The 15684-nt window shown below is 38.4% G+C and overlaps 1 protein-coding gene across 1 annotated transcript in view; it reads right to left on the bottom strand.

Moving 5' to 3' along the window:
* Positions 1 to 5879: 5879 nt before the first annotated feature.
* Positions 5880 to 15684, bottom strand: part of tmem145 (transmembrane protein 145) — a 28292-nt gene continuing 18487 nt past the window's right edge. Inside the window, exons 11-15 of the mRNA XM_046877412.1 lie at positions 15193 to 15286; positions 10324 to 10496; positions 9522 to 9642; positions 6829 to 7014; positions 5880 to 6567 (exon numbers count right to left, since the gene is read on the bottom strand). Coding sequence (XP_046733368.1) covers positions 6355 to 6567; positions 6829 to 7014; positions 9522 to 9642; positions 10324 to 10496; positions 15193 to 15286 — 787 coding nt within the window. The 3' untranslated portion in view covers positions 5880 to 6354. The remainder of the gene's footprint in view (positions 6568 to 6828; positions 7015 to 9521; positions 9643 to 10323; positions 10497 to 15192; positions 15287 to 15684) is intronic.

The following is a 15684-nucleotide window of genomic DNA, read 5'->3' as shown; positions in this document are numbered from 1 at the left end:
GTGTTGAGACGACAGCATCCAAACAGCCCAGTTCACCAAAAATTCTGTAACCATGATTTTCACAAATAGCTTGATGGCAGAAGAATCAGCAGACTTTGAGATAAAATAATAATAATAATAATAAAGATGGTTTATTGTGCACACATATAGACCTCCTGTGCAGTCTATAGGCTAAACATAACTTGGATGCAGTTTTTATACTTATGTATGTATGCAAAACACATTTGGGATACTATACAAACATTTTTGTACTATCAGGTCTGATTGTCAGTGGTTTCTGACATCTTGTTGATTTGAAAATATTCCACATTTATTCCCCAATTTGCTGTTATCATAATCTCCATTCTTTTGAGAAGATTTCTGGCACTAGATTTTTTGAACGTGCTTGTGGAGATTTTATTCATTCAATCATAAGGTTTATGTAGGGTGAGAAGATCTGAGGTACAGTCAGTGCTACAATCCATCCCAAAGGTAAGTAAGGTTGAGGTCAGAACTCTGTTGCAGGGCACTCAATATCATCCACTCCAGCCCAAGTGCACCATATCTTCATGGAGCTGGCTTTGTACACAGGGGCATTATCAGATCCGACAGGGATAGGGCAGTTCTCCTGGAGCTGGTGCCGACTAGCCTGTTTGGCGATGCTGTTAATGCGCTTTTCCAAAAGGTCCTGATTTAGGACCACTTGTAGACTGTGCACCGCACTTTACAGTGCCTGTCCTGCCCTGGCGCCCTCAGGGATCTGGATCGTTAACCCTCACACTCTCAGTGGTTTGGGGCACTGCCAGCACCGTAGCGGACGTGGGGGGTTCGCCGCCTCTCTGGTTTTCACTATCACCCCCAGCTCCTCTAGGGCTGGATGCCATGTTACAGGCGGGGCCGAAGCTGCACCGGTAGGCCTTTCCCCGTCACGCTGCTCCCAGGGGTTTTGGAGAAAGTTTGCCTGTACAGAGTCTGTCTCCTACTGGTGGCCCCACGGTGGCCGGGCAGGCCATGGTTTGCAGACTTGGTAGCCCTTCTCGAACAACCTTCCTGGGTGCTTTCTCTCAGAAGGGATCTTCTATCTCAGGCAGGTGGCACAATAATACACCCCCGCCCAGAGCTGTGAAGGCTATGGCTATGGCCCCTGAAGGAGCGCAGCTCCTAGCCGCCGGTCTCTCCACCGAGGTGGTAGAGACCATTCTTCAATCCAGAGCTCTCTCCACGAGGATGCCGTACTCGTGGTGCCTGTTCACTGCATGGTGTGAACAACACCGCATAGACCCAGTTAAATGCCCAGTCAGCTAAATGTTGGAATTCCTTCATGAACAGTTTGCCAAAGGGTTGGCTTCGTCCACTCTGAAGTTCTACATGTCTGCCATTGAGGCCTGTCATGCCCCCCTTACGGGGCAGTTGCTGGGTAATAACAGTGACACGCTTTTTCAATGGCACCCAGAGACTTAGGCCTCCGGTGCAACCTAGAGTGCCTGAATGGGACTTGTTCTGGAGGCCCTGTGAGAGCCTCTCTTTAAACCTCTGACCAAGATACCTGTAAGGTTCTTCACAGCTAAGACTGTGTTCCTCTTGCCCATCTCCTCTCTCAAGAGAGTAGAGGTTCTTCAGGCCCTTTCTGTGGCCCCTTCTTTCCTTTAGTTTACTTCAGGCCTGGTCAGTGCCTTCCTCCACCCTAGATCAGGGTATGTTCCTAAAGTCCCCTGGGTCTTCCCACAACTCGGCTCCAGTCATTTTCTCCTCCTCCCTTTCAGGCCCCAGACCGAGACCGAGCACTGGACATATACTGTACATCCACAGAACAGAACTGTGGGGGAAGTCGGAGCAGCTGTTCGTCTGCTATGGCCCTCCAAAGAGAGGTCAACCTATGAATAAGGAGATGCTCAGCAGATGGATTGTGCATGCTATTTATTCATTTAATGAGTCCTCTGGTCTCCCTGCTCCCTTTGGGGTCAGAGCGCACTCCACTGTGTGGCAGCCTCTAAGGCCTTGTCCTCTGGAGTTTTCCTCCAGGACATTTGCAACATTGCAGTCTGGCTTAATTGGACTCTCATTCCCAAAGCACTTCTGATGCAGCATGTGACCATGATTCCCTGCATCCCTGCAGTGCTTCCTTCTCTTTTTTAAGAAGCTGGCACTGGTTTCACTCCATGTGCTTTTAAGCTTCCTGGTCGTGACGTCAGCCAGCCAGCTTTCCATTGGTCTGATTATTCACGTGATTCAGAGCGTGGAAGTGCTATATGAAGTTTCTATATGTGTTTGGCTCTCCTGATAACTCTCTTCAGGTTGGCCCTGGCTCTGTTGTAGTCCTCTCCGCTGTCAGAATCAAAAGCAGCATCTCTTGCTTTCAACAGGAGATGGACATCAGAGTTCATCCATGGCTTTTGATTAGAAAGCATTTAATGTGTTTTTGACGGTAGTGACATTGTCAATGCACTTGTTGATATTATAAAAAACAGATGATGTGTAGATGTCCATATCTGTGTGAGAGTCCAGTGTGGCCTGTGAGGCAAACATGTTCCAGACAGTATCCTGAAACTGCTGCTGTAGAGAAGAAATGGCTTCCTCTGGAAAACTGTGTTCACAGACAATGATTTCTAGAGGTTTTAATGAGCCCATGCAGTGGTCTAGTGGTTAAGATGCAGCGCTCCCACCGCTGCGACCCGGGTTCGATTCCCGGTCAGGGAACCAACCCCAGCCACTCTCAGTGCCGGTCCCAAGCCCGGATAAATTGGGGAGGGTTGCGTTAGGAAGGGCATCCAGCGTAAAACATGTGCCAAATCAAACGTGCGGAGGATCCGCTGTGGCGACCCCTAACGGGAGAAGCCGAAAGAAAGTTTAATGAGCCCATGCAGTGATTTATATTACAGAATCATGACTGCTTTAGATGCAGTGCTGCCTGAGATTCTGAAGATCACAGGCATTCAATATTGATTTTTGCCCTTGTCCCTTGTGCAATCCCGAATCTTTTATACTTTTTGAAGATATTATGTATTACAAATGATGAGCTATTCAACTGTTTTGTAAATGTATGTTGAGGAACATTATTCTAAGATTATTTTCCAATTTGTAGACACAGTCTTTGACAAATTGGTGAAGGTCTCCCCACTCTGACTCTGCCTTTCTAAGGTATACTATTTATACTATGTATTTATACCTCAGTTCTGGTTAGGAGGGCACAACAATGCCTGTACTTCTTGAGGAGTCTTAAGAAAGCTCATCTATCCACAGGAATTCTAATGAGTTTTTACCGCTGCATCCTCAAGAGCATCCTGACCAACTTCGTCACTGTATGGTATGGAGGCTCCACTGTGTTTGAACACAAAGCCCTGCAAAGGGTGGTCAAAATCACCCAACGCTTCACTGGCACCCAACTACCTTCCATTGAGCACCTTCACCACAGAAAGAAATTGTTTTCTCTGGCCATAACTTTTATTGTTTTCACCTGTTTGATCAGTGGTTTGTATTTGGGTAGCAGGAACAAAAAGAGGTGATAAGACTGAGGGGAATGGGGAGGGGAATGGCCATGTATGCCTCAGGTACGTTTGTAAATACCTGGTCCAGTGTGTTTTCCCATCTGGTAGAGCAGGAGACATTATGGTAAAATATTGGTAGCACAGATCTCAGGTTGGAGTGGTTAAAGTCTCTCGTTGAAAACGATGAAAGCTCCTTCGGGATGTGCAGACTATTGTTTGCAGTTCCTCCATTGCTAGTCTAGCTAAGCATCGCAATACTAGTACTCTGGATGATAGAATATATTCCTCATAATAAAATAGACATTTATAAATATGTCTAGTAGCAATAACTCTGATCCTTTTATCTATCTTTAATGTTCATAACTTGCAAACCAGAACCACAGTTTTAAATAATCCACATAAAAGTTTGAATAATTAATTTATTTAGAAGTTTGCTGGCATCTAGTGGCCAAAGAATAATATATGTTATAAGATATATTTTGAGTACAGTTTATTATGAACTTGATGTTCACAGATTTAATATTTTATATTCTCATACTTTTGTATATGAGCTGATATTGATGTTTGACTTTTCTTAAACAGCTGGGGGGATGAGTATATTGTGAAGCATCCTCACACAAAACAAATGGATTTCACAGACAATGATTTTTGGAGGTTTTAATGAGCCTATGCAGTGATTTCCATTACAGAATCATGACTATTTTAAACGCAGTGCTGCCTGAGGTTCCGAAGATCACAGGCATGATTTTCACCAGATTCTTTGATACCTTTTGAAGATATTATGTAATACAAATGCTGAGATATTAAACTTTTTTTGTAAATTTATGTTGAGGAACATTATTCTGAAATTGTTTCCTAATTGTAGACACAGTCTTTGACATATTGGTGAAGCTCTCCCCACTCTGACTCTGCCTTTCTAATATACATTATTTATACTAGCGCTGCAACAACTATTAGATAAAATATATAATAATCGATAATGAAACTAATTGTCAATGCAGCAAGTTCATTTGTTTAAGGAGAAATCCCCTATGCACTCCTCAACAAGCAGCCACTATAAGCTTAAAAATGTCAAAATTAAAGATAGGTAAAAAAAAGTTGTGGCTTTTGCATTTTTTAAAGTACACTTTTATACATAAATACCCAGAATTAGAGATCATTATTATAAGCAAACATCTAATTAATAAAAAAGTTTAGTTTGTGTTTCTTTTCCCTTAAATCTGATTAATCGAAGAAATTAATTGACTAAATGATTATCAAAATAATCGTTAGTTGCAGCCACAATTTATACCCGATGATCGTACTGACATGTTGTCAATTAACCTAATTAGTTGCAAAATGTTCCTCAAACTGTTTAAATTATATAACACTTTTTAGACTTTTGTTGCAGCCATCAAATAAGAAATTACCTTGTTTTATTGTGAATATTATTTGGATTTATGAGATTTGCAAATCATTGCATTCTATTACTATTTACAATTTCCACAGTGTCCCGACTTTTTTTGAAATTGAAGTTGTATAAAAATGTCAAATTTCAGCATTTCAACTTCATTATGTACTAATATATAACGCTATATAAAGCTTAGATAAAGCTAAGGCACTCAGAAAAGCCATATTGTACTGGGGAAGACGACTTATCATTCAGAAGTAAAAATTGTAAGTGATTTTCCATTTAAAGCCAATACACTGATGTTTACAGACCAATAGCTTTGCACACTAGAAAGATGAAATATTAAGACACCTGTGTGAAAAAAAAAATCAATTAATTAGCAATATAATTACCTTGTTGCATTCATACTGAATCAATACGAAATAATCAATACATTAAAATAATACAGGCACAGTACGTAAATATTGTTTTTTATTAAAATCTGCTGTAAGACATAAAATGTGCCATAGTCTTAGTTAATGGAGAGTTACGTCACTATGACAAATAACCTCACCAGTAACCATGTGATGATTTATCTGACATGCAGCAACTATATCTCATTCTCTATTACAGAAAGTAACAAACTTTACAGCACAAAATTCACTGTATCCTATTCAAATTCTTAAATACTTGAACTGCCTTCTTAATTAGGTGCCTAAATTGGTTTATAATTCCTATTCTGTCATTTTCTGCCTAAAGATTTGAATGAGAGCTGGTCATATGTGGTTTTACAAGGCAACCTGCTCCTGGTGTACCAAAGAGCAAAACTACTGAGGTGAATGTAGAATTGACTGCAGTTTACAAGCAACATGCATAAAAAATACTAAAGGCAATTATTGCACATATTAAACCAGAGACTGGTTTTGGAAAAGAAAAAAAAACTTATTCCCCTTTGTAAAGCAGATTTTTATCACCTATGTTAATCTCAATTAGGTTTTTTAGTAATTAAGATCAAATTTTGTGTCTATAACTTACAACATACAAACTAAGGCAAATGATTATTTAATGAATTGTTGCCATTGGTTTCGAATACGCTGCTTCAGTTCCAAAAAAGAAACAAACAAAAAAAAAACCGAAAAGACGTGTCAATACAAATATTAAGAGTACCACTTTTTAAAAGATGTGTTAACAAAAAAAAGAGCCTTTTTACACTTAAAAAAAAAATCTTACACTTCTATACATTTACACATAAAATATCTTTAAGTACCTTAAAACTCTGCATACTGAATATCTTACATATGTTATATACTGTGCTATGTACAACCATAAATGTCCTCTCAATAGTCACCTTTATCAGGCTGAAATATTTATTGCTTTTTATTTAGCACTTCATATCTCCTCTTAATGTTCTCCTGCTGCAAATCCTGCTGCACTTCTTCATTCTGGAGAGTCAAATGTAATACTCTGTCTTTGAAAAGCTGACCTGGTCGAACCAAAAGACCTAAATCTGCTTCACTATGCTTAAGAGACTGTTCTGCCCTGCATGCTGAAATATTCAGTAAAATGAGCGCTTAGCCTTGGAGGAGGCGACAGAGCCGAGCTGCTTGGTGGCATAGCAGAACTAAATGTTGTAAAGTCAACCGGGGACGATGTGGTGATGATCTTTTGCTCAGTGTTCAGAGCCATTTCTTGTCCCCTCCATCCCGTGGCCTCATTTATATTCTTTACTGAGACCTGTTGATCAGTGCGAAAAGAAATGATTACAACATCTGAAACATTGGGCATTAAAAAACTGGACTAGCACTATAAAGTGATTTCTGTCTCACATTACTCACTGATCTAACGCTTAAATTAAAATGCTTTATACAAGATATAAAGATGAAGCCTATCATTAAAGTCTAATGGGACAATCTCAGCCTGAAACTGATCACAATGTACACCCAGAAGCTATTTTACCAATTCAGTTATGCTTGTTGTAATCATTTTTTCACTCACTGACTGGATGGAGAAGAGTTCAGTAAAGTTAGGCTGAGAATCGCCCAAAAACGAGCTGTTCCCATAGGCGTGATGAGGGAAGCTCTCTGCTCCCATCTCTTTAGGGCTCGACAGTAGAATTCCAATCTGAGATGTCCGCACATGATAGGGGAAATTCCTATTAGCTGCTGATGGACGCGTGATGACCTGTAGGAGATTTTTTTTAACACAAGAGGGACAGAAAAGAAAAGCCATGTAAAAAACTTGGAATGTTTTATTTAATAGGTCAAATTTAGTATCAAATAATAGGTGAGATTACAAATGTAATGTAAAATTAGGTGTAAGTTACATTATATTTTATATTCCAGCACTTCTAGCGCACATAAGTCAATGTTACAGGTTACATAAAACTAGGAAACTGCAAGTGTATTGACACTTAAAAACAATCTTTTAGAGTCTAGGATTTAACACAGGCCGGTGTAGTTCAACATTCAGTATTTTATACAGTGTGTCGAAAATTTGGAAACACCTACTTTGTTTTTGAGAGATACATGCAAGTTTCTTTTGTTTATATGCAACAAACTATGTAATTTAACTGTATGATTTACTTTGAAAAAGAAAAAGAAAAAAAAAAAATATATATATATATATATATATATATATATATATATATATATATATATATATATTTTAAATGAAAGAATCCTCCCTTAGCATAAATAACAACTGGTTACATCCAGACCGTAATTTTCTCTAAACATTCAGCTGAAATACTTTGCCATGTCTCCAGAGATTTCTTTTCGACCCTGCAAACCAGTTTAATTGGATTTAATTTCATTGACTGTGCAGGCCATTCCATGATAGATAACACTCCAGTCGGCTCTCTTAGTAATGCTTACAGAGGTTGCATGTATTCTTCGGGTCATTGTCTTGTTGTATTATGGAGTTGGTGCCAATAAGCCGAAATCCAGATTGAATTGAATGGTGTCGAAGTATGGAATGGTTGCCATGTTGGTTCAGTATTCCTTTTACCTGGAATTCTCCAACCCTCCCTGCTACAAAACATCTATGTTGGTTTCTTGTCAGTTTCTTCTCTTCAACATCAAAAGGATTCTACCATTTTTATCCACACAGGTTGCTTGTTCGGTCTTTTGTCATGTCGAGACTGGACTAATCTAATTTTCTTGCTAGCAGGTCTACGTCTGAACGCTATTCGTCCACAGCAAATAATAGAAAACGCAGCTGTGTGTGACTTATGTCCCACACCACCCACTGCTGCGCTCCCTCCACTGGCTTTCAGTAGCTGTATGCATCAGATTCAAAATATTGATACTTGCCTACAAAGCCAAAAATGGATCTGCACCCTCTTACCTCAAATCTCTCATCACTCCTTGCACTGCACCCTGCTGCCTGAGATCATCTAGCACTTCTCGACTGGTTTCACCTGTTCTCATGGTAAGAGGTAGCTATACATCTAGACTCTTATTTGTTCCGGCACCGAGGTGGTTCGAATGATGTTTTAACAGGTGAGTCACTGCCTATCTTCAAATGACAGGTGAAAACCTACATGTTCCTAATACACTTAAACTAGCACTTTTCACGGTTTGATTATACCTATAAAAAAAAAATCTTCTCTAGAGTTTTAGGCTGATGGTAATTTAAGTTTGTAATCTAGCTAAGTGTTCATTTGTTCATTGATAAGAAACTCAAAGCACTTTTGAACGTCCAACCACCAAACCATTAAGCTTTCACCTCCATGTTTCACAGTGGGTGAGAGGCAGTCTGGGAACACGTCTCTCCTGTTCACTGTCTTACATAAGTTCTTCTGTTAGAGCCAAAAATGTCCAAACCCTCCTTAAACCACCGACCTGTAACCCAGTGCCTTAACCATTGAGCTACCACTTCCCTCTATATTACCTAGTTTGTTGCATATAAACCAAAGGAACGTGCATGTGTCTCAAAAACCTAAAAGACTATGTGTTTCCAGACTTGTGACAGGCTCTTTAATAGTTTGCAAAAAACAGAACAATGTTATTCCAAAGAGTAAAACTGGGACAGGAATCGTGGATGTGGACCCATGGCAATATGTCTAAATGTTACATATAAGGACGTCTATAGTCAAAGTCAAGGGAGGTGTGATGACCTCAATTTGACAGCAAGCACTTGTATGTATGTCCAAAAAAACGTCCACTCTAAGTAGAAATGGGAATGCTGGCTCTGGATGATAAAGTACAGGCGCCATGGTGAATTTCCTTCTCAGGTAAATGCATTCTCAGCAAGTCGGGTTGTGGAAGCTATAAGTGCTGAAGGGCTTCTTAACAGCTTCATGGTGCTTAAGTAATAGGGAGTGCAGGAAGATTGAGTGGGCCTTGAGCTGATCCGAGGACATAAAGTCATTGAAATATACAAGTTCTTTTTGTAAGCTTTTCCTGACTCTTCAGCTAAATGTAGTGATGAGAGCTACTGGCTGCCAAAGTGTGTAACAGAAGTAAATCAAGAACATGCTGAAGTTTAATGAAGTGTGTACAGCACTGTGCTCTTTCTCACTGTTGTTTCTAAATGGCGTTTGCCTGTCACAAACACTACAGATTTTTTTATTTTTTATTTTATTCATATTGCACAAATCCTGATTTGACTGCAACTGTAGTGATTTACACTGATATAGGTGTAGAATATCATACTTTGTAAAAAAAAAAAAAAAAAAAAACCCTTACTAAAAAGACGGTGTGGGCATAGAGGTGGATGCCGAGCTGAATACCATTGACAATCTTCTCCCGAGCCCATCGAGAAATGCCAAAGTTAGCAATAAGTGCAATGACGGGTACAGCAAAAAACCTGGCAGAAAAAGAAAAGTATGAACTATTATACCACTATAAACCATTTAAAACATTTATACTAAACAAACAGAGGCAATGCATTATTTGCTGCTAGTTCACATTGAGATTTCAGCATTGTAGTCTACACAATTGTGATAGAAGGGTATCTGTAAGAGTGAAAGGGAAAGTTTATAGGACTGTGGTGAGACCTGTAATGTTGTATGGTTTAGAGTCAGTGGCACTGAGTAAAAGACCGGAGGTGGAGCTGGAGGTAGCAGAGCTGAAGATGTTGAGGTTTTCGTTGGGAGTGACGACGATGGACAGGATTAGAAATGAGTTTATTAGCGGGACAGCGCATGTAGGACGTTTTGGGGACAAAGTGAGAGAGGCGAGATTGAGATGGTTTGGACATGTGCATAGGAGGGACATGGGGTATATTGGTAGGAGAATGCTGAGGATGAAGCCACCAGGAAGGATTAAAAGAGGAAGACCTATGAGGAGGTTTATGGGTGTAGTGGGGGAAGACATGCAGGTAGTTGGGGTGAAAGAGGCAGATGTAGAGGACAGGGGGGTATGGAGACGGATGAGCCGCTGTGGCGACCCCTAATGGGAAAAGCCGAAAGAAACAAAGAAGAACAATTCTACACAATATTTTGACAATTATGGTTTTAAGAAAATGTAGTGCTTCTTTTACACTCACCAGAGAGTGTATGCGGCAAAGAATGGGATGTAGAACGGCTGCTTCTCTGGGTAGTGCTTCAGAGACACCAGTACCGCATAACAGAACCACACATATGCCAGCAGCTGAAGGCTCATCAGCCCATATCCAGCAGGACTGTCATAAGCATATAGTACTTCACCTGGGTCAAAGAACTAAAGAACATTTAAAACATAAGCTGAGTTAGATGCAGATATAAAAAAAGCAGTCAAATACACTCACAAACAACAGTTAAATGGGTATAATAATCGAAATTAATGGATAAATCACAGCATTTGGCATACATCCTTATCCCTAACAGCTTACAATTATCTCATTTATACAACTTAGTAGTTCAAGTTTAAGGGCCTTGCTTAAGGGGCCCAGCAGTGGCAGCTTGGATTTGAATTTATGACTTTCCAATCAGAAGTCCAACACCTTATCCACTGAGCTACACCTTCCCAGTTATCAAAGTCATTGGCATTTACAATAGATATTACATAGATATTTGTACTAATTTATTTTGTACCTAATTAAAGATAAAACATCCACTTAAGATAAGATAAAAATTCACTTAAGATGAGTTGCTCCATATAGTTGAAAAAAAAAAAGATCTGAGAAATTGTCAACAGAATGCATTCTGTTAATCTATATACAAGAAATAAGAAATAATCTAAGCGGGATTATGGTACTCTAGCCAAATCTGATGGAGCAACATAAAACTATGCTACACTAAATAAAAAAAAAAGGACACCTGATCATCACAACAACAATGACAGTTTGTTGAACATCCCATTTCAGATGTATTTCCTTTTTGCTGTTATAATTACTTCCACACTTCTAGGAAGAATGTACACTAGATTTTGGAGCATGGTTGTGCCAATTTCTGCTGATTCAGCCACATGTACATTAGTGAGGTTGGGTACTGGTGTTGATACTTCAGGTTTTAACCCCCAAATGGGTTTAAGTGGTTTTGAGGTCAGATTTTTTTTTCAGGACACTCAAGTTCTTCCATTCCAACCTTGGCAGAACAAGTCTTCATTGAGCTTGCTTAGTACACAAAAGCATGAACAGGTTTGAGCCTCATATTTCCAGTAAAAGGAAACTAATGTTACAGTATATGAAAAAATCCTACACAACTGTATGTTTACAAATTTGTGGCACAATTTGTAGAAGAGGAACATGTGATGGCCATAAACTTAACAGAAATCTGGATCTACATGTTTATTTGGCATGGCAAAATGAGACTGACAAAGATTCCTGGAGAGATGCCAGAGCAATACTTAGAACTCTAATCGGATAATACAAGTTTGACAGGGCAAAAAGTTGCAAATCATTGAGAAAAGGCAAGTAGTGCTGAGAAAATACAGACTGTAAGGTATGAGGAATCTTAATTTAAACATAATATAAATTTAGGAGGACTGCTAAAGCTCATAATCTTGGCTGCATTTCTTGGAAACTACAAATGTTTGAGGGCATCTGAAAAATGACTAGTAGCTGGGAAATTAATCCTAAATGCAGATAATTCAAAGACACAAAAGCAAATAACAAATTGCAGTGTCTCCCTTCCACTGGTAGTGTTATTTAGTGTTATTATAGCCAATAAACTAAAAATAATGGACTCTCTTGGCAGGATGTTAATTTGTCTTTCGTACCCACACACCTTTCCTATTAGTTTATTAGGAGTTTCTAAATACACTACATGGACACCAGACTTTTCAAGCCATGTGGCTTTTTCCCAAACTGCTACCACCATGTTGGAGGTACACAATTGTACAGGATGTCTTTGGATGTGGTAGAAATACATATTTCTTTCACTTGAAATAGGAGACCTAAAACTGTTCCAGAATGATGATACCCCTGTGCTCCAAGTGAACTCCATGATAATATGCTTTACATGGGCTGAGAGTGGAAGATCTTGAATGGCCTGCTATAGAGCTCTGACCTCAACCCTCAATCCTATGGGATCCTTGGGATGAATTGGAATGCTGACTGCCTCCCAGACATTCTCACCATACATTAGTACCTGACTTCACTAAAGCCCTTGTGTCTAAATGAGCACAAATCTCCATTAGCATGCTCCAAAAGCTAGTGGAACTTCTTTCCAGAAGAGTAGAGATATAACAGCAAATGAGAACTAGATGTGGAATAAGTTGTTCAAAAAGCACATACCAATCTTATGGTCAGGTGTAGATATTATTGGTCTACGTACACACTGCCACAAATGGTTATGGTTATTATTCATGATGCTGCGATGATGGTGCCTCTAGAACATGCTCTTAGGCCAAAAACAGAAAAATAAGAACTGATCACAAGGAATGTTCTAGATAAAGCAACATAGTTAATAACCATAACAATTTGTGGCAGCAGGTGTGTGGACGGGCACGGTGCATGTGTAAAAATTCAATCGTTTTATTATTTCCAGATTACGAGAAACTTAAAATGACAACTTTTGTCAAATCAAGATCAGGAAAAAAAAATGAAGTCGTCATAACGAGAAAACAACTTCTGTTATGTCGAGATCACAAGAAAACAAAAAAGAAAGAAAATATAAAAAATTTTTATATAATCATAAAGAACACAATTTTAATTAATATACTTCATATACTTAATTGATATGAAAAGTAATTTTTACTGAGTTGGTTCCTGTTTTTTATCATTGCTGTTTAAACCTTACACTGTTCTTTATAATCATTGCTTGCTAAAATTTTTCCCAGAACTGTTTTGTTTAAAGTCAGCAAGCTAATTATTTTAATCTAGTCTCTCGCCTTCGTCAGAATGCAACAATAAACATCAGTAAAATAAAAATAAAATCAGAAGAGTTATAAAGTTATAAAATGTTTAGCTATAATTTTTGTATGATTCGTGATAGAGGCTTTGGAGATTATAGCATTAGCAGTGCTTTATCCAGAAGTTACAGAAGATGAGTGATAGTGAGAGGAGTACTAATTAGGCAGCGGAAAGTCTGAATGCCTTAGGCAGGCATAGCGAGCTCTTAACTTTGCTATTATAGCCTTAGGTTACAGGAGAAACTATTCCATGATGCGAAATGCGCTAGGGAGCCATGTACTCGGAGCCCAAGGCACTTGTCATTTCAGGTAAATTTAGGGTATGAGGCAAGGACGGCTTTTTAGTTTTTTTTTTGTGTGTTATTCAGTAAAAAGAGATCAAGTTGCAAATGATGGTCTATGCTATAACAGTTATAATACATGGTCAAAAACATCAGCAAACAGTGTACACTCACACAAGCAGGATCTCAGACCCAAAGACAAAACACAGTTTGATCCGAACCTTGATTTTAACCAAGATGACCCTAGAATGCTAGTAGTGGCATTGGGTGTGGGTTTTATAAGTGTTTATATGAAGGTAAGTGGTGATTCCAGGTATATAGGTGATTGTGAATCTAGCAGTGAATGTGCATATTGAGAGTTTGGCAGAGATCATGTAGCAGCATGCCACAAATGGCCTCATGGCATTATTATATATCCAGGAAAGGTCTGAGTTAGATACTTTGGTTTGCTTTAAAATATACAATCACCACTTTTACATCATCAGTCCAGGTTTTGTGTCATTTTTTAAGTCAGTCTTATAAATAAAGCTAAGATGGATTAAATATCAGCAAAGGTGAAAGAACAGTTGCTTTTCTTTCCAATAGTTACAGGAGTAACAAAAACTTCATCTTGTCATGCATAAAACTTTATCCAACCTGCTATGGCCAGTACACCGTATGACCATGTTTAGAAAACTGCATGTGTTCAATGCACTCAAGTTTGTGTTCCATTTTATGCAAATAATATTTGCAGTGTTCGAGTCAGTTCGAAATATTTGCATTGATTTTTTGACAGCGGTGGCAAGGACACACAGACACTGGCAGCAGTCTCTGCTGCAAACAATGTCAAAATAGTTTTGACTTTGTAGATTTGACAGCATATTCATACTCTGAATGTTAACAGAAGATGCAGAGTATGAATCTCAGAGGAATGTTTTTTTGTGTAATCCTTGCCACAGAGGCTGTAAGGGGGTCCTAACATGTATTAGCATTATGTTCTGTAAAAACTAGCTTGTTTTTATCGTTATTCTTTTAAGGGTCAGTTTTGTTGCCGTTAGCTTGGTCTGTTATAAGCATTTTGCATATGCATTTTGCCAACATAAGACATAACATATGTCCTGTAACATAAGCCAAGAAAGCATTCCCCACAGCATTACTCCACCTCCACCAACCTGAACTGTTCACACTATTCTATCTCAGTCCCTCGATTTATGATAGTAATGCCAAACTCAAACCATACCATCTGCACTCTTGTTCAAATAAAGATTCATCAGACCAGACAATTTTTTTAATCATCTGTATAGTTTTGTGTCCATTTTAGCCACATCTTTCTGCTTTAGAAGGACAGGAATGAAACCTGATGTGGCCTTCTGCTACTGTCACACATTCACCTTGAGGTTCAGTGTGCTGTTCGTATCTAGAAGTGTGTCTGCTCACTATAGCTGTAAGAGGGTCTATTTTCAATACCTTAGCCTTCATCTCAGCACAAAGCAGTGTGGAAATTCTTCTCTGACCTCTTTAATGAACAATGCATAACCACCTGTAAAATCACCTCTGACTTTTTTATTTTTTGTGCTTCTTTATTTTTTGTGCTTTACTTATATAGGACTTATACAAAAAAACCTTTAATAGTTCAACATTTTCAGAAATATTTCAATCAGCCCATATGGTACTATAAATAATGTAACCAAAGTCAAAGTGATCACATTTAATGTCCAATCTGATCTTAATTAACGTAAAGTATTGATTGTAGAAAATGTTATATTTTGCTATTTTGCATGCAAACTGAAAAAATTAACTTATATAAAAGGAGTAATTATTACCTCAGCTTCATATATGAAGAGGATGATGTAGGTAATTGTATAGATGGTCATGTAGATAGATAGCTTGATAGAGCCACTGTGACTTATTCTTCCTCTAAATGGGAAAGAAAACAGAGATTTGGTTACTGTGTGTATTTCAGAATCTTAAAAGATACAGACATTATTTTACTGCAAGAATGAATATGAGATTACTTTTTCCAGTGTACCTGTGTTTTGTAGCATGCAATTTAATGCGTGACAAATTGTGATATTAATGGATGGACGTATAAATGCCTCATTAAATATGTCCACATATCTTACTGCAGTCCTAAAAGCCATGCTGGTGTGTGCAAGTAGTAAATATATAAATATATAAATATAATGTGTGAAGAGTAAATTCTTATCTTTTGTGCATACAAGCAGCTCCTACATTACTGCCACCTTTGGTGAAGAACGGGCTTATATTCCATTATAATAAATACATTTATATAGAGCACTTATATTTCTTAACTA

Source organism: Silurus meridionalis, chromosome 21, assembly GCF_014805685.1.
Source record: "Silurus meridionalis isolate SWU-2019-XX chromosome 21, ASM1480568v1, whole genome shotgun sequence".
Taxonomy (NCBI): Eukaryota; Metazoa; Chordata; class Actinopteri; order Siluriformes; family Siluridae; genus Silurus; species Silurus meridionalis.
Note: the sequence above shows the minus strand (reverse complement) of the source record. Positions and strands in the feature narration are given on the sequence as shown.